General features: G+C 43.4%; 1 protein-coding gene across 6 annotated transcripts in view; it reads left to right on the top strand.

The window, feature by feature from the left end:
• LOC143987137 (echinoderm microtubule-associated protein-like 4) overlaps positions 1 to 22,540 on the top strand; it is a 249,200-nt gene that overhangs the window by 68,845 nt on the left and 157,815 nt on the right. Inside the window, exon 1 of one of the 6 annotated variants that reach the window (XM_077485696.1) lies at positions 9,857 to 10,090. The exons of the other annotated variants lie outside the window; for them this stretch is intronic. Coding sequence (XP_077341822.1) covers positions 10,066 to 10,090 — 25 coding nt within the window. The 5' untranslated portion in view covers positions 9,857 to 10,065. Of the gene's footprint in view, positions 1 to 9,856; positions 10,091 to 22,540 lie in introns of those variants that run through there. 6 annotated transcript variants of the gene reach the window in all.

Here is a 22,540-nt window from a genome sequence, read left to right as displayed (position 1 = left end):
ATTCAGCTCTAAGTAGGTGAAAGTCATGACCTGATTAGGGTAAAGAGCAGGTTTGCTTTAAGGTGAAATTTTAAATGAATAACAAACATGTCATACTTGGCTGCTCTGTGCAAAACCACTACACAGAGCAGCCCAGACTCCCCCTCTTCTCGTGTTCCCCACCATCGCTCCTAGCCCCTCCCTCCTGTCGAGTGCCCCCAAGCTGCTTGGAATGGAGGCACCCAAACAGACATGCTCCCAGGCTGCTGACATTCAGACTCGCAGCTGTGGCTTGTCCCTGCCCCCCCTCCTCAATGGCTCACTGACAGCAGTGGGAGCCAATGGCTCCCTCCAACCCTGCAGGTTATACTTAAAGTGGAATTGCAAGCTAAGTATAACTAGTTTAAACATGCTCCCTCCCCCTCCCCCCTCCTAATACCTGTGCAAAAAAATGTATCTACATACCTACTTTCAGCCTGCTCCGGTCAACTCATGTAATCCCCTGTCAGCTAGCACCAGCTGCAGGGGAGAGGAGACAGCGAGTAATGTGTGAAAGTGGTGACATCACTCATGGGCTCCTATGGCCCATTTTTTGTCAGTGCTCCCTCCTCTCCCCTGCAGCTGAGACAGGGGGATAACCTGACTAAACCAGAGCGACCTGAAAATAGTGTCTCTCTGTCTCTCTGTCTCTCTGTCTCTCTGTCTCTCTGTCTCTCTGTCTCTCTGTCTCTCTGTCTCTCTGTCTCTCTGTCTCTCTGTCTCTCTGTCTCTCTGTCTCTCTGTCTCTCTGTCTCTCTGTCTCTCTGTGTCTCTGTGTCTCTGTGTCTCTGTGTCTCTGTGTCTCTCTGTGTCTCTGTCTCTCTGTGTCTCTCTGTGTCTCTGTCTCTCTGTGTCTCTCTGTGTCTCTGTCTCTCTGTGTCTCTGTACTATATGGGCAGGTATTGGCACAAATATTCACAAGTTGTGGGAGGATTTAGCGGGGTTCACACAATGCCCTTGAGCTGGTCTGCAGCCTCTTGATACGCTAAGCACCCCAGATGTGTTAATGTACGTATTGCAACAACCCTCCCTCTCCATTGACTTGGAACATGTGTGTTCGGTTTGGGTAAAGGGCAATGTTGAGGACAGGTAAGGGCCGGTTCACACTTCAGGCGCGGCGAGGCGTCTCCGACTTGCCTCGCCGCGACCTGCGGCGACCTCAGCGGCGACTTGCAGAGGACTTCTGTATAGAAGTCAATGCAAGTCGCCCCCGAAGTAGTACAGGAACCTTTTTTCTGAGTCGGAGCGACTCGAGTCGCTCCTCTCAGAACGGTTCCATTGTACAGAACGGGGGCGACTTGCGGGAGCGAGGCGAGGCAAGTCGTGTCGCCTCGCATCGCCCGCTGTGTGAACCGGCCCTTTGCCTTTCTTTACACTGTCTGTCTTTGTTTGCATTAGGAGTACCTAGTCTATAACTTGATGCATAATAAGGAGGAAGTACTTGGGTCAGCTTACAGGAAAGAAGAGATCTGTGGATGTCAGTCAAAACAGGATGTGGAACAAGCGGCACCGTTTGCAGTGGCAACTGTAGGCTCTAAATTGGGGATTTTCAACATTTTGATCAGGTTGGGTGGTGAACGTGCTTATGGAATGCTTCAGTTGAATCTGGCAGATTGCCTTTTGTCTGTGACGAACCAAGCCATTATCTGACTGGCACTAGCTCTTACCCCACTTTCCTCATTTCCTAAGAGCTGGTTTACACAAGTGTTGCCCATCGCCCCCTTTCACTTGACTGGGCTGCTTTTGGCGGTAGGTGCTGCCTGCCAAACATAAGGGGGAATTATTTATTTATTTTTGAGTCACAATGCAAAGCATTGTGGCAGTAGCATGCAGGTATCCTTTATATCACTGCCTTTGGCGGGCGGTTTGGGCCAGTAAAATCTCAGCTTAACCTCATGTTTTTACCACCCCTTCTAACAGCAGGTGTAAACTAAGCCTTATTGTTGCGTGCATCTTACATTTTGTCTTCCTTTACCTAATGTGATGAGGAAGGGTGAGTAGCTACATGTGTATTGCTATTAACAGGTCTTTTTTTGTTTTTTTTTCACATCGTTGAAGCCATAAGGGGCCCCCCGATGTTTGTTTGTGTTTTTTCTTTCTTTTTTCCTGCAGAAAACAGGCTGGTTTTCTGAGTTTACTTTGCGGTCATGTTAGATGTTTCATGTAAATTGTGTTAGCAGAGGTCTTTCTTAAATCTTTTGCAAAGCGAAGTTGCCCTAAGGCTTGTGAATAGTATTCATTACCTATCTGGTTCCATTCCACCTCAGCATTTTAACAGTGAGAATGGGCAGAGGCCAGCGCTGTTTAATGTAATCGAGATTAGTTCTGGAAAAAAGAAATTCCAGGCCTTTTTAAGCAGAAATATTAAATTGCAACCAACTAGGAAGATGTTTGTTTAACCCAGGGCATTCATTAAAAAAATCTGATATGTAGCCTGAGCTTTGCTGGTGTTCAGTGTAATTGCATAGCAATGTAGATGGATGACGCTGTGCAATTTTATTCTGATAAGAGAGGGAGCAAGCTGCTGCAGGTACCTAGAGGTGCACCTACCTTCAGCAGCCTAATAAAAGCTTACTGTCGGGGGGGGGGCCAAAAGCTGGGCTATTCTGAAAAGTTTTTGTAGCCGTTTTTTCATTTTTTTTTTTTTTTTTTTTTTCTCTGTTGGGAAGATGTCCTCTCCCTTCCTTGCCCATTGGCACGGTGGGTAGGGTTTGACAGGAAGTGTGGGGCGATATTTCCAACAAGGAGATACTACTTTGAAAGTTTTTTGCAGAGTAGCACACCCCTTCCTAACCATCCCAAACTAAAAGGGTTGATTAAAGTAGAAGTCCAGCCTGAACTTGTTTGACTGGGCTTGTCCTAAGGGTCACAGGCATGCAATTCGTTTTGCACTCCTGTGACCCGTTTTCAGCAGAGTGGTCTGAAGTCTCTCCTGATATGCCTGAACCGATGCCTGTGTCAGCCTCTCGGCGAGCCACTGAGAGACTGAGATGGCCGATCTCTGCCCCCTCCACAGCCCAGCGCTCCTGTGAGTGTGGAGGAGCAGAGAGGAGAGCTGCTGATTGACAGTCAGTGACTCTCCTTCCAGGGATCTGTGAGAATCAAGAGGAGATGGAGATTGTTTGATTCTCAGTGGGGGGACAGATGCCGCATTGGTCCCATGCTGCATCCACCTAGGTAAGTATAAAAGGGTGGTGAAGGGAAACCCCCCCCCCCCCCCCCCCACCCCCATCCCGGCATGCTTAAGTAAAATCATTTTTTTGGAAAAAAAAAGCCCAGAACTATGAAAATTGTACATCTCAAATGCACCACTGAACCCCGGCCCGCGCAACCTGTGTCAGTCGGATCAGCATGTGCAAGACAGAATTGGCTTGTCAAGTTCCAGTAGACTACAACAAAATGGTGGCAGTCTGCAGATACCGACTCCCTGTTGCATAAATGTGAATGAGATGGGTAACAGATGGCTTGTGCTCCTGTAGAAAACTTCTTGGACACATTATGCCCTTTCCGGGGGTTAATGATAGAGGCAACAATTGCCTCCATAGCCCCCCCCCAAAAAAAAAGTGTCTGAGGAGTCGGTGTCTGTGTGCAGATGCCCACTATTTTGTTGAAACTTACATTTAATGTAATCCCACTTCATGGTTGATTGAGGCACTGGGGACTAAGCCATGGCCTCCAAGCTGCCCCTTGGGAAAGCTATGCCACCATTGCTTTCCAGGGAATGCTTGTAGGTGAACTGAGATCTGTGTAAAGAAAAAAATAATACGCTTGCCTCTGCGAGATTTCACAAAATCTTGCAAGATCTCCTCCATTCATTCGTTCATTCATTCATTTTATTTTATTTTTTCAACAAATTTTCTTTAGAAAATCAGACATTTTTGTGAGCTGATGGTGCCACAAATGATTTTGAAACTTTGAAAATTTTCGTGATCAGGGATTTTCTTTCTTTCTGGCTTTTTTTTTAATTATTTTTTTTTTTTTCTCGCACGATTCTCCCATCATTTATAGGAAAATAGTTTTTCAAAAAAAATTTCCAACATGCCCGATCACTTAAATTCACGGAAGTCAGCCGTTGCTGCGGCCCGCTAATGGGGCAAAATTCTAAAGAAAATTCTTTTGAAATTCCAACCATTTATGGCTGGCTTTAGATCTCAGTTTACTTAATGAGAGAAGAAGCTGGCTGCGGATAACATAAGAGTCAGAATCGCGGCACAGGACTATAGGAGGAGAAGAGATTCATTGGCATGTAGTAAAAGGGAAACAAATGGGACAATAGTAGCTTTAAATGTGTATATTTGACAATATTTATAACAGTAATGTTAAATTAACCCTTTCAAATGAGAAGGGGTGGTGAAGGTGGAAGAGGGTCCCCCTTAAATGTTGATTAGCTAATTTTTTTCCTTTATGGAGGTTGTTTTAGTCGGGCCACCTCCTTACCCATAGACTAGTATTGAAAGATGGTAATAGTACAATACATTGTGCACTGTGCAGCACTACGAAGTAGGAAACAGCTTGACTGTAATGGGCAATACGACTAATTACTAGAGCACTTGCCATAATGTGAAAGTCCCTACAGCATACTTGCACGTTATCGCTGACATACTTCTCAGTCCCTACCCTCCTCAATCGATGACAACTCTTTACTCTCCACAACTGCTCGGTCTCCGCTGCCCCTCTGTCCTTCGCTCCTTCATCCTCCATCGTCTATCATCCTCCGTGTATTTTCTTTGGCCATTGGTAGACCACAGATGATGTAACACTGACGCATGCTGGAGCTACATTATCCTGAGATGCAGCTCCATTCCTTACATCTTAAAAAGTGAGAAGAACGGGCACAAACTATTGCTACAAAATGGGGAAAGTTTAAAAAAAAAAAAAAAAAGATTTGCATGGACTACTGTACCATAATTTTTTTTTTTTTCTTTTTTTTTTTGCAACTTTAGTTACCCTATAAAGTGTAAGGAAAGGTATAACAACTTACCTGTTAAAAAAAAATTCTACCCTCTTTTTGCTCTCATTTGTGCTAACTTTTTTCCAGCTCATCACAGCAAGTTTTTCTTTTTTCTCTCTTTCTCTCTTTTTTTTCTCTTTCTTTCTTTTTTTTTCTCTCTTTTTTCTCTCTTTCTCTCTTTTTTTCTCTTTCTCTCTTTCTCTCTTTCTCTTTCTTTCCAGTTTTTTTTTTTTATTCCAGTTTTTTTTTTGCTAGAAAATTACTTGGAACCCCCAAACATACTATTTTTTTTATTTTTTTTTTTCTAATAAAATGGCGGTCAACGTAATACTTTCAGTCACACCATATTTGTGTAGTGGTCTTACAAGTGCACTTTTTTAGGAAAAAAAAAAAAATACTTTTTTGAATTAACAAATAAGACAATAGTAAAGTTAGCCCAATTTTTTTTTCTATTGTGAAAGATAATGTTACACCGAGTAAATTGATACCCAACATGTCGTGCTTCAAAATTGTGCCCGCTCGTGGAATGGCGACAAACTTTTACCCTTAATTTTCATAGGAGACATTTTAAAAATTCTACAGGTTGCATGTTTTGCGTTTACAGAGGCAGTCTAGGGCTAGAATTATTGCTCTCGCTCTACCGATCGCGGTGATGCTGCACATGTGTGGTTTGAACACCTTTTTCATATGCGGGCGCGACTTGATTGGGCCTCTTAAATATGAGATCAGGGGTCAAAAAGACCTCAGATTTACACTAAAATTCAATAAAAACAATTAAATGAAACACTAAATAGCCCTTTAAGAGCTATTGAACCGCTTAAGAGCTTGTGCACCACTAGATGTCCTCAGTTAGATGTCGTATAATATTCAGTCGTCGTCCTCAGAGCCCAATCGGTCGTAGACTCGCCCCACCCTGTGACAGAAAAGCATAGAGAAGCAGCAATGAGCTCATCTTTCAGTCACTCTGCTTGATAGAAGATCTTTGTTGTTCTCTGTATTGACCAGTAAAGGCTGCTCATCAGAGTTTGCATTTTGGTTTAGTAGGCTTAAAATCGTTGCAGCCAGGTATTTCAGGATTGAACAAAGTAATACATAATTTGGCAGGAAGTGTTTAGTGTTAAGGCCAGGAAAAGCAAAATTCTATAGACAGTGATGGAAAATACTCCAAATGCTGTAATGTTTTAGATGCATTGTGTACATGGCTCTTGGGATCTGTCCAGCCCGGCTTTAACTTCCTGCTACAGTCCAAATACTTAGCAGGCACTTCTTGGAAGAATATGCAATGCTCTGCAAACGCACACAAAAAGATCTCAGTAACTAGCTGTTCATGTTATTTATCACAGAAAGGAGGCATTATGGATGATTTTCACGGAGTCTGCTTTCTATGGATATTTAACATTTCAGCATTGGCTGCCAGAGTTATGAGTTATTTTAAAATTAAAGAATGTAAATTTGACAGTTTAATGTCCTGTGCTCCCATTCTTTACATGTTTGCATGCTTAGACTAGTACTGCAATCATACATTTCTTCCAGGTTATTCTAATAGATGGTGTTTTTTATGCATACATCATAAACAAAAGGCAATTCTCTTAGAAATGACAGTCTTATGTCAAAATCTCAAGTGTCAATGGGGTATCCTGCTAGGACCCCAACATTTAGATATACGGGGTACAGAGTGCACAATCTTGTGTGAAGTTGCACAAATATGACCCGAATGTTATCTTAAGAGGGGTGTGTAGTGACTGCAAAGGATGGTTTTGTGCAAAGTACAGTACTGGAGAAAGGAACTCTGGGAAGGACATCAAGGCAACTGCCAATTCCAGAAGGTGTGTGTGTGTGTGTGTGTGTGTGTGTGTGTGTGTGTGTGTGTGTGTGTGTGTGTGTGTGTGTGTGTGTGTATATATGTGTGTGTATATGTGTATAGGTGTGTGTGTGTGTGTGTGTTTCTGTGTGTAAACCCAAAAACTTTTTCTACCCAGTCATCTTCCAGGACAGCTTTTGATATATGGAGCTCCTCCCCGAGGACAGGAAACACATTGCCAGATAAGGTTTTAAAGTGGTTGTAAACTTTGTGTTTTATAAAAAAAAAAAAAAAAAAAAAAGCGTGCCTATACTTACCTGCTCTGTGCAGTAGTTTTGCACAGAGCAACCCCCCGATCTGGGGCCCCCTGCCTGCTCTCCAAGCCCCTCTTCATCGGGTGCCCCCACGGAAAGCCGATTTCCCTGGGAGCACATGTTTGGGCACGCTCCCGAGTCCATTGGCGCAGACAGTGGGAATCGGCCCTGCCCCCTGCTTCAGTGTCACAGGATTTAATTGACAGCCATTGGCTCCTGCTGCTGTCAATCTGTCCAATAAGGAGAGAGACGGTGGAGTAGGAGCCACAGCACTCGTGCATATCGCTGGATTGGACTCTGATGAGAAAAAAGGGGGGGGGGGAGCTGCAGCATAAAAAGGTTTTTCACCTTAATGCATGAAGCTTTAGAACCACTTTAAATGACGGACCTCCGTGAACACACTTCAGTTGGCGTCTAATCCGTCTGGATGAGATGTGTTGCCATAATGAAACCCTTTTAAATCCTAATGGGGGGGGGGGGGGTACGATATGTCTCGGAAGGTTCCAGGAAGAAGACAGAGTTCTGCAGTTCCAGAGTATCCCTCGATCCTTTTGTTTCTATGGGCCACAGTATCTTTCCTTGGGGCTGGTAGGAGGTGACCTGTTTTCCCCTCTCCTTTTGGTACTGGTTCTTCACCAGTGATGGCATCCGGTCCTCAGAGGCTTCCTCACTGCTGGGACATTTGGCATCTCCACCGGCACCAAATGCCCAGCTATGTCAGGCCCTGCATTCTTTTTGGTGATGCTGGTCTTGCATCGTGCTTTTTTAATTGTATAGTTTTTCTTAAAGGCTCACCTTTTTTATGCTGTGTTATACCTATATTTAGCGTGTAATATGGTACCAAGTCTCCACCAAACCCTTACTAGGTTCTTCTCCTTGGCAGCTCCTATTACTTTTTAAATTGTGTGTCTGTGCATGCTGGTTGTAAAGTTACTCAAATGAAGATCCTGCCAGCAGCAGCACTTCTTGTTATAGGATGACAATGCTAAGACCCCTTTCACACTGAGCTGCCTCGGGCAACAGCAGTAAAGTGGCAGTATTTTTTAGCGCTGCTATTCGGCTCGCTAGGGGTTAAATCCACCTGCAAAATGCTGTCGGTATCGCAGCGCTGCCCCATTGATTTCAATGGGGAACAGAGGTGGAGGAGCAGCAAGTTCACCGCTCCAAAGAAGCTGCTGGTAGGACTTTTTCTGAATCTCTGCCAGCACACCGCTCCAGTGTGTAAGCCCTCAGGCGTTCACACTGGAGTGAATGGAGCTGCTTTTTTCAGGTGCTATGCAGGCGCTATTTTTTAGCGCTGTAGCGCTTGAAAAACGCCTACAGTGTGAAAGGGGTCTAGGTTACTACAGCACAATAGCGGCAATGATGTCAGCAATGATGTCAGCAATGATGTCAGCCTGTCATGTGAGTCTTCAGTGGGTTGTCTGACATTTCCACTCTCCACTACCTGGACAACTGACTCACCAGATTTTAAAGACCCCTTATCCTAAGTAGGTCTGAGAGTGCTTTAAAAATGCTCCTCTTATAGGCTTCATGCACATGGCTGTTAAATACACCGGTTTTCATGTGGGCTGAACAAGGGAATTCTAAATGTGAATGGCTAGCCTGAATGGATGCAAACACCATTCATGAAATCTGACCTCGCCACATATATCTGTAGTGTTTACTTATCTATCTCCAAAGTACCAAGTCCCCTAGCTCTCTGCTGCTTCGTTACTCTGTTATCAGCATAACTTCTGACACGTTCTCCGACACGCAAGATAAAAGCAGCTGGAAATTTGTGTCATGGGGGGGAGTGGCCTAAAATAGATTGGCAGTGCTTTGTTCAGTGCTGTTCACAGCACAGCTCACTATGTGCTTTCTAAACGGTGTAAAAAGCTGAAGACAGCAGGTATGCATGTAGTACTTAGGGAGATTTGTTTCATATGGGTATTATCTGAGGCTGTTCACTTCACTGGGTGTATGTGAGGGTTTATATCCAATTTAAGCTGGACATACATGGATAGAAAACCCAATGATTTGGTAAACCAATCGTTTTATCTTCGTATGGTTAAAGTGCCTACTAAGTACATTTCCATTTCAAGATGGAAAATAATGAAATTCTTGGAAATCTTTTTGAATGATTTTTCTTTTTAATTTCAGGGGGAGGAGTGTAAGTGGGCCGTGCAATAGCAGTGGGGTTGTTAGAAATCACTCAAAATGAAGAAAAGGAGAGAAAAAAAAAAAAAAAAACAGAAAATGGGAAAGTTTGCTGGAAATTTTCTGATGCAGTGATTGGGCCATCAAATGTTTATAATTAAAGAACATTTTGTTTTGTTTTTCTCAAGTTTTCCTTTTTTCCCCCATCTGTGGGCAGACGAGGCAGGATTGCAGGCGTAAGTTTGCAGATGCACCGAAAAAACTGTTGCATATACTTTAATAAACCTAGAGTTGCCCCACTTTTATATAATGCTTGTAAAAGTATGACTTTTTTTTTTTTTTTTTTTTTTTTTTCTTTTGCTTGATAAATGTCTGTTTGATTTTACATTTATTTTTAAAATGGCTCCTCTTTAAAATGTTCTCTCCTTTTTGTAAATCCTAGATTTATGTATATAATTATAATTATTATTATTTTTTTTTATGTGGTGTTTCTGAATGCACAGCCTCCACGTGTTGGGTTGTTCCTTTAAGACGGATTTGAGTTCAGGAAGCAGTGTTTGCTGACTGATCATGTGACCAGACCCCGTCAGGTTTCTCCTCAGTCACGCCTCTCGTTAGTAGTTTCAATTATTCAAATGTAACCTTTGCTCAGAGCAGGCTTTTGCTCCTTCCCAGATGCACGTTTGGCAGACAGGAGTACATCTTTAAGAAAGCCCTATTTTTAGCCCACGTGGATGCTGAGTTTAAAGGTTTTGCAGCGAGAAAGCATTAATAGGCTCGCGGAACATTTTAAAGGAATAAACGCAACAGGGATTTTCCTTTCTGGAGCTGTTGCAGCCTGAATGGATTCTGCAATGACAGTCTGCAGTGAGTACATTCCACTTCCTCATGCTTTTTCCTCGTGTTGGTGTAAATGATATAGTTGAGGGGTTTCTGTATTTTCTGCTACAAATTGTCATATAATTTCCGAATTAATCGTTTGCAGTGGCATAATGTAAAAGCAATAGTAAATTTTAAGTTGTTACTGAGCTGTGTGTAAGGTCATGAAAGGAATATGGGGGTTGCCGTTACTGACCTCCTGAAAAGTCTGTGAAAAGTGCCCTCTGAGGTCCAGTGTGGACACGCCGCACACTAGTTTTGAGTTCTGCTTACCCCGGAAAGTACTGAACCAAGATGGCCAGCGAGATTTCAAGTAGCTTATTCTTTGAGGACAACTCGGCATTACAGCCCCATATTTCTGTCTCGATTTTGAACTTTATACCTCAGTCCAAGATAAAATTGCAGTGCTACTAAAAGTCCTGAAATGGCCTTAAAGTTTTTAAGATCTCTTACATACTGCAGCTTGAAAAAGCTCAGTACAGATTTTTTTTTTTTTTTTTCTGATCTAAAATGTAGATTTACAATGTGCCGGTACACACAGGCGCATAAACAATCGCTGTATATTCTTCAGTAAAAAAATCTGTGTTCTTGGTCAGTATTTTGCACCAATAGGAGCATAAATGAATATTCCCTATATACTTACAAAACAGATGCCTGAAATTGCTTCCAATAAAAAGCAGATGCTCAAACATCAGCACCATGTGCAAGAGGCTTAATAGGTTTTCATTTTTTTTAATCCATTATGTGGTTTGTTACTTTTTGATTTTATTTATTCCATGTGTCACGGAGGTGGTTATGCTGTGAATTTCGGATCATTCCGGTGGCTGTTGTGTTACTACTAGGATATTCCTTTTCAAAACGAGCTCCTTGCAGTTTGTAGTGGTGGCCATATCTGCAGAGGTATTGCACAATGCTGACACAATGCGGTCTCTGTTTTTCGAATGGCCTTCGTGCAGTTGCATTGGTTAACCCATGTTGCTTTACATTAGACTGGTCCAACCTTGGCATCAGCAGATCATTTTAATCGGCAATTAAACATGTTCTTCCATTGCCAACAATACATTGGGCTCCAATACCAGAGTTCCATGAAACCCAAGAGTTCCTCCAGAGGTTTCTAGGGGTTCCTTGAGCAAAGAGCAATTCTACCTCTCGGATAAGTTCTCACTGACACTATTGATCTTTTTAGCTATCTGTAAGGAGGTAATTATTTCCAATGACCACAAGTGTAAGGAGCGTCTTCCCACTGACCATCACACTAATGTATCATGAGTTGTATATAATAGTAATTGTTAGCAGGGGTTCCCTGAAAGCAGAAAGTTATTTCAAGGGTTCCTTTGTGTTGAGAAGATTGGGAAAGGCTGCTCTAATATGTTGGGAGCCGATTGAAATAAAGTACATTGGCTGCTTTGTTCTGGGGGGGGGGGTTGGGATCCGTCCTGACTTCCTTACACGTGTTTTCCAAGGATGACGGGCCTAATATATTGTTTATCGAATAACATAAATGTGTTTTACGAATGGTGCAATGGAGCAGGGTGTATAATTAGCCTTATGAAAGACTGGCTATGGATTGTAGAGGGTAGTTGAGTATATGTCTAATCCATTCACATTGAAGCTAAAAAAATCTCTTCAAGTGGTTGTAATCCTGAGAAAAAAAGAAAACATGCAAGACCAAGGCATAATGAGCTAGTATACATTGCATGCTAGCTCATTATGAAGTACTTGCCTTAGATCGAAGCTGTTGCAGCGATCCCCACACACCGCTGTGACCGGTAACATGCCTCAGAGTTATTTCCGGGGCTCTGGCGTTGTGATTGGCTGGAGCCGGGGTGACGTCACTCCCATGCATGCACCTCCGGGCATGGCTGCTGAAGAAACTGCACAACCGGGCCGTTTCTTCAGTGCGAGTGCGTCGATAGCATAAGCATATATGGTAAATATCTCCTAAACCATACAGGTTTAGGAGATCTTTACAGTACTTACAGGTAAGCCTTATTATGGTACAAGTGGTGCAACTAGGTTTGCAACCACTTTAAAGCACAGAGTTTGTGAATGGAGTAAAGGCTTCAAATGTACAACTTTCTCAGGTACCAAGGGAGGTCCACTGATCCTTTCCAGCTCTGCAGAATTAAAACGACAACCGAGTACACTGGTTTGTCCTGATTTTATTCGTTTTTGAACCACAAAAGGAAGAGGCACCGGCATCTCATTCGGTCCACGCCGAGGGAGCTGACATGTTTCCTCGGCGTGTCTTCTGGGCATCGTGGCTCCGGTGCTATGAGTGGCCGGAGCCGCAATGTCATCACTCCCGCGCATGCGCGCAGGATTTTTCTTATCGGCAGGGTCTGGCGTCTGCCCGGACTTTCAGCCGAGAATCCCCGATGCGCATGCGCCACTGAAGTCAGCGGCTCATTGCGCGGGGAATATCTCTCCTAAACCGTACAGGTTTAGGAGATATTTTTTACCTACAGTTAAGCCTTATTATAGGCTTTCCTGTAGGTCAAAGTAAAACATTTTGACGATACAACTGCTTAAAATACTGGGTTTTATTTTATTTCTTTTTTGTGATATCTTAAATAAACTCTCCTAGATGTGAACGTGGCTAAACGCAGCATGCAAACACAGCGAAACGGGCGTTTTTTAAATGCCGGTTTCACACTGCAAAAAAAAAAAATAGTTCAGAAGAGGTTGTCTCCGCATCCCGCGTACATTAGGACTTGAAAATAAAGATCAGACAGCAAGAAACGGCAGGTCTGCATTACCAGATGTCCGCTGGTGGTAATCCCAAATTGCTTTCTGTTGCTAGCAGTCACATGACAGATGTCCCGGCAAAGGTCCGATTAGTGAAAGGCATTACAATGCTTTTTAAATCCCTAAATAACATATTTTAGATTTTTTTTTAATTATTCGCAACTGTGTGACAGTTTAATTTCATGTGTTGGGCCTCCTTTCAGAGTTTTGTACCCAGTGTTCCCTGTAGTTGGGAGCGATCCCGGATATGTGGTAGGCCTCCTCTGGTATCAGTAGTCAGAGATTAGTCTGTCTGATGCTTCTTCTGCCCCTGCTAGATGGAGGAAATCCGTACAGTTTCTCTCAGCTTTTAAAACTTTATTTTTTTTCTTCTTTTTTCGCAGTTTGTGTTTGTGGCAGAATGTAGTTGATGTGGTGTTTGAGTTGTGTTTGAGTTGTGCATATTCGGCCTCATGTATGCTGCTGCTGGTAAACGGACGTTTAGGAGCAGTTGGGTGTTTATTTTTTTTATTTTATTTTTCCGGCTGCCCCTGAACTCTCCTCTGTTATCAGATGTGCGCAGGATCATTTTGTTTCTAGACAGCTGAGTTTAGAGGCTTTTTTAAATTTATTTTTTGGAACGCAAAAACATGCGTTTCGAAGCTGAGTTTACAGGCATTTCAAGCGCTCAACGTGGTAACTCGTGTTTAGCCGCGTTTTTTGTTTACTGGAGTTTTTCATGTTTTGAGTTTATAATAGTAGCTGCTGCTTTTAAAATAAGGACATTCGCCTGTCCCAGGATCCCAGTGATGTCGGCACCTGAGGCCAAACCGTCCCTCGGTCCTGCCATCTTCGGTAAGGGAATCAGGAAATTTAAGCCTTGCGGCTTCACTTCCTGGTTCCCTACTGCACATGCTCACGTTGTGCAGCGCAATGAGAATGGTCCTCGCTGTCTCCGGGCCCCGTATGTGTCCCATCAGACAGCGCGTCGGGACAGGAAGAGGCGTAGACTCCGATGGGAGTCTATGCCCAGAAGTGGCTGCAAATACCTGTCTTAGACAGGTATATGCACCCCCCCCCCCCCCCCCCCCGAAAAGGTGCCAAATGTGACGCCGGGGGGAGGGTTACAAAAAGCAGAGGTTCGATTTTAGTTTGAACCTCCGCTTTAAAATGGTTATGGATGGTGCACAATACATTTATGGGATCATACACCCTTTATATGGCTAATCGCCTCTATTGATAGGTTTCTTGGTGATAATGTTTAAACACAACTTTCTATTTAGATTTGTTTACCTTCTAATGTTCTGTTTTTTTCTGTTTTTGTCCTCATCTTGCTATTTCTATATCGGTAATGCTGTGACGTTTCCCTACCCATTAAATCCATTAAATTCCCACTGCCATATAGAGGGACATATGGTCATATAAAGTAAAATACATTTGTATTTGTGGCACCCAGGAGCCACAGCTGCTGCATAATTCAGCCTTTAGACCTGCATTGCAGAATACATGATTACACGTGTTAATACTTCTGTTTACACACGCACATGTATGGACGCATTTCTCTGAGAAAAATGTTTAGTTTGGAGAAATACAGTATGTCTGTGTAATCAGAAGCGCTGGCATTTCCATGAATATAGCCGGGTTGTCAAACTCCATTTCATTGTGGGCCACATCAGTATTATAATTGCCCTCAAAGGGCCGGTTCTATGTGTAAGGCTAGATATCCAGAGCACCCCACCCCCGTTACATTAATGTCAGGAGCCCCCCCCAATCAGAAGTAGTCTCCCACCCACCTTTACATCACAGTGCACCCCCCTTTACTATGTGCTGTTTCTGGAAGGAAGCTGGGAAGCAGAAAGTGCAGGGTCTGGAGGAGGACCAGAGGAGGCCTGGTGCTAGCTGCCATCTGGTGTGCTCAATCCTGAGACTAGGGGAAGCAGAGATGTGGGGGTGCTGCGGCTGCACAGAGATGCAGGATCTGTAGGAGGAATTGTCATCCTCTGCTGCTGACCGCCGAGGTGGGGGCAGAGATGAGGTGCAAGGGCCACATGAAATGCATCCTCGTATAGCATATTCTGTAATGTGTATGAATCTGATAGGGAAACACACTAGAAATGCAGCACGTGAGATTATTTGCTGAAAAAGGATCCTGTAGAAAACTATTTGTTTGTCCCTGCAGCCTGCCTACATGATAAATACACAACACCGCAGGCAGTGAAAACAAATTCTAAATGGCAGACTAATTTTTTTTTTTTTTTTTCCACTTTCCACTTTTCTGCCCTGAGCTAGGTAATGTTTACATCCTCCAGTGCACTGTCACCGCTGCACAGAATCTGGGCCGAGCCTTAAAGAATACTGGGGCTTTCCTAGAAATGCATTGAGCCAGAGTTAGAGACGGCCATTCATTTTGTCTAAGCCTGGCCCTGCTTATGGAGGAAGCTGGAGGGTTTAGGCAGAACTCAACCCTGACCCGGCTGGATCATCACCTCTCTAGTCTACCAGAATTGCACCGATACCGGTTTTTACATATGAGTACCGATGCTTTTGGTCAAGTATGTACTGATACTTTTGCAGTGCGATTTAATCTCATTCATTTTGTATGAGCTCAAATTGTACTGCATAAATTTACATGCTATTTAAACAGGAATGTGGTGCAATTTCTGTCCGATACTCATGTGGTGCATGAAACATCATGCGATTTCGCACAGACCTGGGTTCACACAGAAGTGGTGGGTAAACCACATGCAATTCAGATAAGAATTACATCGCACTGCAAAGTTATTGGTCACAGCAACCACTTGACTGAAAGTATCGGTAATCGTAGGTTAAACGGTATCGGTGCAACCCTACTCGTTAAAGTATTCATAATGGGTATCGGTGCAACCCTGTAGTTTACATCAGTGTAAACCTCTCTATAGAAAATGGAAGAGCACTCGGGGTTGCCTGAAAACAGGGTTTGTAGTATAAGTAAGGTTGCACTGATACTGTTTTATCTGTGAGTACCAAAACTTTGCGGTGCAATTTTTTGTACAAATTGCACTGCAGCAAAGAATCGCAAGGGATTTGAACAGAAGTGCGGTACAATTCCTGATGGAATCGCATGCAGGTTTCCCCACCACTCCTGTGTGTGAGAACCCAGTATAGAAAGGGAAGTGCCATTGTGTGCAGCAATAGGCAGTTTATTAAAAATGTTCTAACCACTCACATTAAAAAGTACAGATCTCGTCAAACCCAACTCTGCAAAGTGTCCCCGTCATGTCCACAGTCATTGGAGAAGTTCCGGGACTCCTGTGGTTACAGGGTGGAAGTGATATCAGCTTGAGGGCGGACCACACATACATTGCCTCCAGTCCTGTGAGCACCTCCATGGTCCACCATGGCCGTGGTTTCCCATCACCGGCAGGACAGGGACACGATTTGGATTTGACTAGATCTAATGTGAGTTGTTATAACATTTTAATAAACTTCCCATTGCTGTACTATTTCTATACTGGGTTCACACACAGGTGAGCGGTGGGAGAAATTGTATGCGATTCTTTGCAGTGCGATTTGCGTCCATTCATTTTGTATTGGTGAAAATACTCGCGCATCCCTAAGACCCCTTTCATGCTGGAGGTGTTTTTCAGGAGCTACAGCGCTAAAAATAGCATCTGCATATCACCTGAAAAAAGCCTCGGGTGCAAACACGGTGTGAAAGAAGAATGAGTGCTTACACACTGGGGCGCGGCGCTGGCAGGGCGTCACAAAAAGTCCTGCCAGCAGCCTCTTTGCAGCGGTGAATACGCCGCTCCTCCGTCGCTTCTGCCCATTTAAAAAAAAAATGGGGCAGCGCCATGATACCACTGGCAAAGCGGGCGGATTTAACCCCTTTTTCAGTTGCTAGCGGGGGGGCTAAAACCGCCCCGCTAGCGACCTGAATAGCGCCGGTAAAGCGGCGCTAAAAATAGCGCCGCCTTACCGCTGACGACCAGGGTGGCTCAGTGTGAAAGGGGTCTATTTATAACTATACTTGCCTTTTTTAAGGAATACTTAAAGCGGAATATAAAACACAAATGCAAACTTTTATTATATTGCAGCTTACCAATTCTTAGATGTGATGGCTGCATTTGTTTTTTCTTTAGGCTTACTTTCTACTATTTTTTTTTTTTTTCATCTTTTGATTCAGCTAGTAAACCTGTTTTTCAACAGAACAAGCCCTCTTGCAAGATGTGTCCGTTACATAGATGAAACAAACCATTTAGTGCCGGCTCACACTATATCCTCCAGTGCAATGTCGCCACTGCACAGGATCTGGGCCGAGCCATAAAGAATACCGGGGCTTTCCTACAAATGTATTGAGCCAGAGTTAGACGACCAGGTGAAAGTTGGCACGACTTTGCGAGGCAACTTGGAGCCAACGTCCATTGAAATCAATCGGTACAAGTCGGCTAGAAGTCACCTTGAAGTAGTACAGGAACCTTTTTCTGAAGTCGGAGCGACTTCAGTAGTGTACATTCAGACACCTCTTTCACTTCAATGGAATTTATGTCCAGCGACTTGAGGTCTGACAAGTCGGATCCTATGTCGCTGTAGTGTGAACCGGTACTTACAACAATCCTTTTTTACAAAAAAAACAAACCTTTGTCCCAAAAGAGGAAAAAACAAAACTGATTGCTGGAGTTGAGCCTCAATTTGTTAGACGTACTAGCAGCTTTAAATACACTAACACCCCCTTCCCTCCAGACTGACAGTGGTTGTGCCCCCTGTGTTCTTTCATCTAGTGAGTGGGGGCGCTCTAATAACGGAGGTGTTACTGATCAGATCAGCAGGTAAAAGCAAAGGTCAAAAAAGCCTAAGAAAAAAATGAATGAAGCCACTACATCGAATGATTGGTAAACTGCAGTAGATTAAATTTTTGGCTTGTGTTTAATGCCCCTTTAAAATACTACTATTTGGGGGGGGGGGTTAAAGTTGAAACTATTCCTTTAAAAACTCATTGTATGGTATACTTGCGTTTCCATTATCCAAACAACAAAAGATTTGTATCTTCATTTCTGTGTGTGGTCATCATTTATAGCATGCAATAGTAACACTAAAGTAAGAAAAAATGAAAGATTTGCTCCTGTGATACTTTAGGAGCCGCCTAGATCCTATTTCAGGATTATGTAGTGAAAGACGTGTTCGAAATCCCACCAGAAAGCCGACATTGCACAGCGCTAATCGCAGGCAGTGAGACCTTTCCCGATCCGCAGCTGCACAGATCGGGGGAATGCCCCGCTGCCTGTGATTAGCGCTGTGCAATGATGGCTTCCTGGTGGGATTTCTAACTCTCCCGAATGCAGTAAAGCATTCTCATGCCTTCAGAGGGTGGAAGTTGAGCAGGTCATCTTTAAGCTTTCTGGTTTTGAATCAGATCAGAGTTCCTGATAAATTTTACGAGAGTTTCGGTTCTTGAGGCATAATGTCTGTATTCAGTTCTGCTTGTTCTATAGTGAGCCTTTGTTTTGTGCATGTCGGGCACAGCAAAAACACTGGGTCAGGCTACTTGTACACCAGACATTCAGTCTTGTGTGGGAGGCTCCAGTGACTCGCTACCTGCAGGCTGAAATTGACTGGGCAGGGCTGCATGCTGTACAGAGTGGGGCTCCTCATTTAGGGCCCGATATTGCTCAGGGACATATGCCTGCTATGCAGAAGGCCTGGGTTTCACAAATGCATTCCTAAATGCCTATAGAGTTAAACTTGGGTACCACTAGGTACTACAACCCCACCCAGCCCAGCTGCAATGTATTTCAGCCTGCCAAAGACTTTGGCAGGCAGCAAGCAGTGAGGCTGGTTGCCGTATGGGTTAAATATTTAGCGCACATGTAAAGTGTTGCTAAACCCCCAACAGTAGGGAACCCCAAGTCCTGCCAGCAGACTGGAGACCTTCTGTTAGTATGCATACACAGTTTTTTTGATTTTGGAAGGTTGGCCTTAAAGGGTTACTAAACCCACAACAGTAAAATCGGTCTGTGTATGCAGTAGAGATGGGTTTAGACTTGTTCAAAATCCCACCAGGAAGCCGAAATTGCACAACGCTAATTGCAAGCAGTGAGACGTTACCCAATCCGCATCTGCACAGATCGGGGGAATGCCTCGCTACCTGTGATTAGCGCTATGCAGTGTCGGCTTCCTGGTGGGATTTCTAACTCTCCCGAATGCAGTAAAGCATTCTAGTTATACTCTCTGTGGAACCTAAGGGGTTAATCCGCTGCATTGCATAAAAAGGTGGTTTGATCCTGTCTTCTCTGATCCTGCCACTGTCCTCAATCCATCTCCTGATAGAACAGAGCCTTGGGGGCACTCTGCACATGCTCAGTTTGGTGTGTTACTGGAGAAGGTTTTTTATTTTCTTGGGAGGGTGCATGTGATCAGCATAGGCCCAATCGGCACTGTCCAAACGTCACGCAGCCTCTTAGGACAGTTGGGGGAATTCCACTTGCCCCCCCCCCCCCCATCACCTCTTGTTCCAGTCCATTTGCATACAATTTGTTTCCCAGCATAACCTTGCTGCCGTCTTGACTCCCAAGAGCTTGCCCACACACTGTGTAAAGGGAAAGGGCTCTTGGTAGATAACGTTCTGGGGGCATGACCACATTAACAAAATCTGAGCTCTACAAGAAGGCTGCTAATAGCACATGGAGTTGTAAAGGCCCGTACACACGATCAGACTTTTTGACCACAAACATGCAAATTAGCAGTTTTAAGGCAACATCCGTCCGCGCTCCATCGGACAAAATGTTTCAGTTTTCATCTGACTTTTGTTGGCTGTGCGAACGGACAGACTTTCTGACAACAAAAGTCCGATGGAGCAAAGTCTGATTGTGTGTACAGAAAACCATAGGACTTTTGTACAAAGTACAAACACGCATGCTCAGAACCAATGCAAAAGATCAGGCAACAATACAGAAGTTGACCAAAGGTGGCGGTAAAGAGCAGAAAAACCACGCGATTTGGCGCAAGTTGGCTGAAAGTCCTGCCGTGTGTATGCAATACAAGTTCTCAGCCGACACCCTTTGTACAAAATTCCACGGGAAAGTTCGTTCAAAGTCCGATTGTGTGCATGAGGCTTTAGAATGTTTGTTTTCGTGCTGCAGAAACCAGAACGATGCTGGGTCATGCTCTAGAAGGAGAGGTCAATGTAGGTACATGGAGGACATACTTTTTTTAAAAAATTCTTTTATACACCCCCTTCATATACCTCCTATTGCCCCCCCTGGTTTTAAGCGAACATGTTGCTTTGCAAATTGAAAAGTTTGCTTTAAGCAATTTGATTTCAGTGTGGAGTTTAGATTGCTACATTTCTGGTAAAAAAAATATGGACTGCAATAATCTTTCCTATTAATATTGGCAACAGTTCCTACTTTTGCTGGTCAGGTGGCAACACTGTGTAGAGTTCATCCTGCCTCCTCGGCATAGGTTTGCTCTCATTGACTGGTGTGTGTTTTTAAATTATTTTTATTTTTTTGCTACTAAATTAACGGTCTTCTCTGACTGTAACTTTGGGGCCTGTAGATTCTCTTATCTTCATATTCCAATGATTCAACATTTGTACCTCCCATTTCTATTGATTTTCCTGCAGTCTATGAAATCATGTGAGCGCACGAACAGTGGAGTTTTGTTATAATGCACATTAGTCTGTCACGCAAAGAGATGAAGCTTTCTGAGTTTATCATTTACCTTCTCAGGTTACTGTTTATCTCCAGTGAAACCCGTGTTCTCCTTTAAGCAAAGTAGGCCAGTCATAGATCTTCATAATACATGAGCCGTGTGAAAACCGATTAATAAGGAAAAGAAATAAGATTGTGTATTGGTGACTGCCAGAATGACAAAGAATAGATTTCAACACAATAACCATTAGTAGGACGTTCCACACCTGCATTATTAAATGACAAAAAACAATTCTTCGAGAAGTGTCATTTTTAAACAATAACTTTTTTGTTTTATTTCTACAGCCCCATACACACCATCAGATTTTTTTTTTTTCCTTCAGGTTTACCAAAACCATGTAGTGCAAGGGCCTGCCTGATTGCATACACATTGAAACTCCTAAGGTTTGACCTCATATTATATGGTTTTCGTAAATCTGAAGGAAAAAAAAAATCTGCAGATAAAATGTAGCAGACATACATGACTTTTGGTCCCTGATTCTGGACTGTCAGACACTTAGAATGCCCATATATTTAGATTGATCAGATGTGCACACAGGGTCTGACTTCCACGTGGCACCCCCCCCCCCTTTTTTTTTTTTTTTTGTGTGCGCATTAGAGATGTACGATTAATCGTTAAAAAAAATTGCGATCTCGATTCAAACCCCCCCCCCCCCACCTCACAATCTTAATCCGGTATTTCCCACGATTCAGTGCAGAGCTGTTCTCTGCTCACAGCTGTCAAAAAAAAAAAAAAAGTTGGCGAAGTTTTATAACGTTGCTCATCCCTGCGATAAAAAGAATTGTATCATTTTGGTTCTTTTAGATCAAAGGGATGAACTTGGTCTGTAAATGAGGTCAATTTAAACACTTCAATACTAAGCCTTTTTCTGACACTTGTTGCTTGCAGTCTAAAATCAAATTTTTTTCGCTAGAAAATTACTTGGAACCCCCAAGTATGTGTGTACATGTGTGTATCGATATCCCTTTAGCAGTGCCCCCAGAGAATAGAACGATGGTTGTTGCAGTATTTTATGTCACTGTATTTGTGCAGTGGTCTTTCAATAGCAATTTTTTGGGGGAAAAATACACTTCAATGAATTAAAAAAAAAAAAAAAAAAATGGGTTGGCACTTTTTTTTTTTTTTTGTATAATGTGAAAGATGTTACGCCGTGATTCTTCTTTTATCCGGAATTGTGTGTGTGTGTGTGTGTGTGTGTGTGTGTGTGTTACATGCATACCTGCTCTACCCATATGTAGAGGGGACTTCATTAAAATATTCCCAAACTGGTTCTCTTTTACGGCCTGCTGACATTTTGCTCCTCAAAGGAGGAAAATAAAACACTTCAAACTATGTGCAGAAAGAACAGAAGGTTTCACTTTAACTTGCACTGCTTGCCCTTCCTCCTCCTCAAACTTAGAGCCTGGTACTGATGCATTTCTCCAACAATCATACAGTTTGTAGTGTACATAGATTTGCAAAACAATGGGATAAAGGAATATTCCTGAACTGTTTTTTATCTCATGGTTACTGTGAAACGCTGAATTCATCAATGCAGGTTAATATTGCAGAATATTCAGCCTTGTGCTACATAACTGAGCTACTTTTTCATGCTGGATAAACTAAATTATTAATGTATCTTAAATAAAAAAAACGATCTTTTTTGATTTTTACCTCAAAGGCATTTTATTAACCGGTTCCTGACCAGCGCACACCGATTTACGTTGGCAGAATGGCACGGGCAGGCATATTGGCATACAGGTACGTCCAATCTTTATTGCCGCCAGGCCATCGCGAGCTCGCTTGCGTGCTGGTCGGGACCCCTGTGAGTCCGGTCGCGGGTCCCGCGGACTCTATCGCCGCGGGCATAACCGCGATCGTCTCACGGGGCGGCTGAACGAGGAAATGCCGTTGTAAACAGCATTTCCCCGTTCTGCCTAGCAACTAGTGACACTGATCAGAGCAGAGATCAGTGTTCACTAAATTAAAGCCCAGCCCTCAACAGTTGGTAACACACCCCTAGGAACACTTAACCCCTAC

The sequence above is a fragment of the Lithobates pipiens genome, unplaced genomic scaffold, assembly GCF_037356315.1.
Source record: "Lithobates pipiens isolate NorthernLeopardFrog02 unplaced genomic scaffold, aLitPip1_a1.2 Scaffold_18, whole genome shotgun sequence".
NCBI classification, from domain to species: domain Eukaryota; kingdom Metazoa; phylum Chordata; class Amphibia; order Anura; family Ranidae; genus Lithobates; species Lithobates pipiens.
The sequence above is the reverse complement of the archived record's forward strand: the minus strand, read 5'-3'. Positions and strand labels throughout refer to the sequence as shown.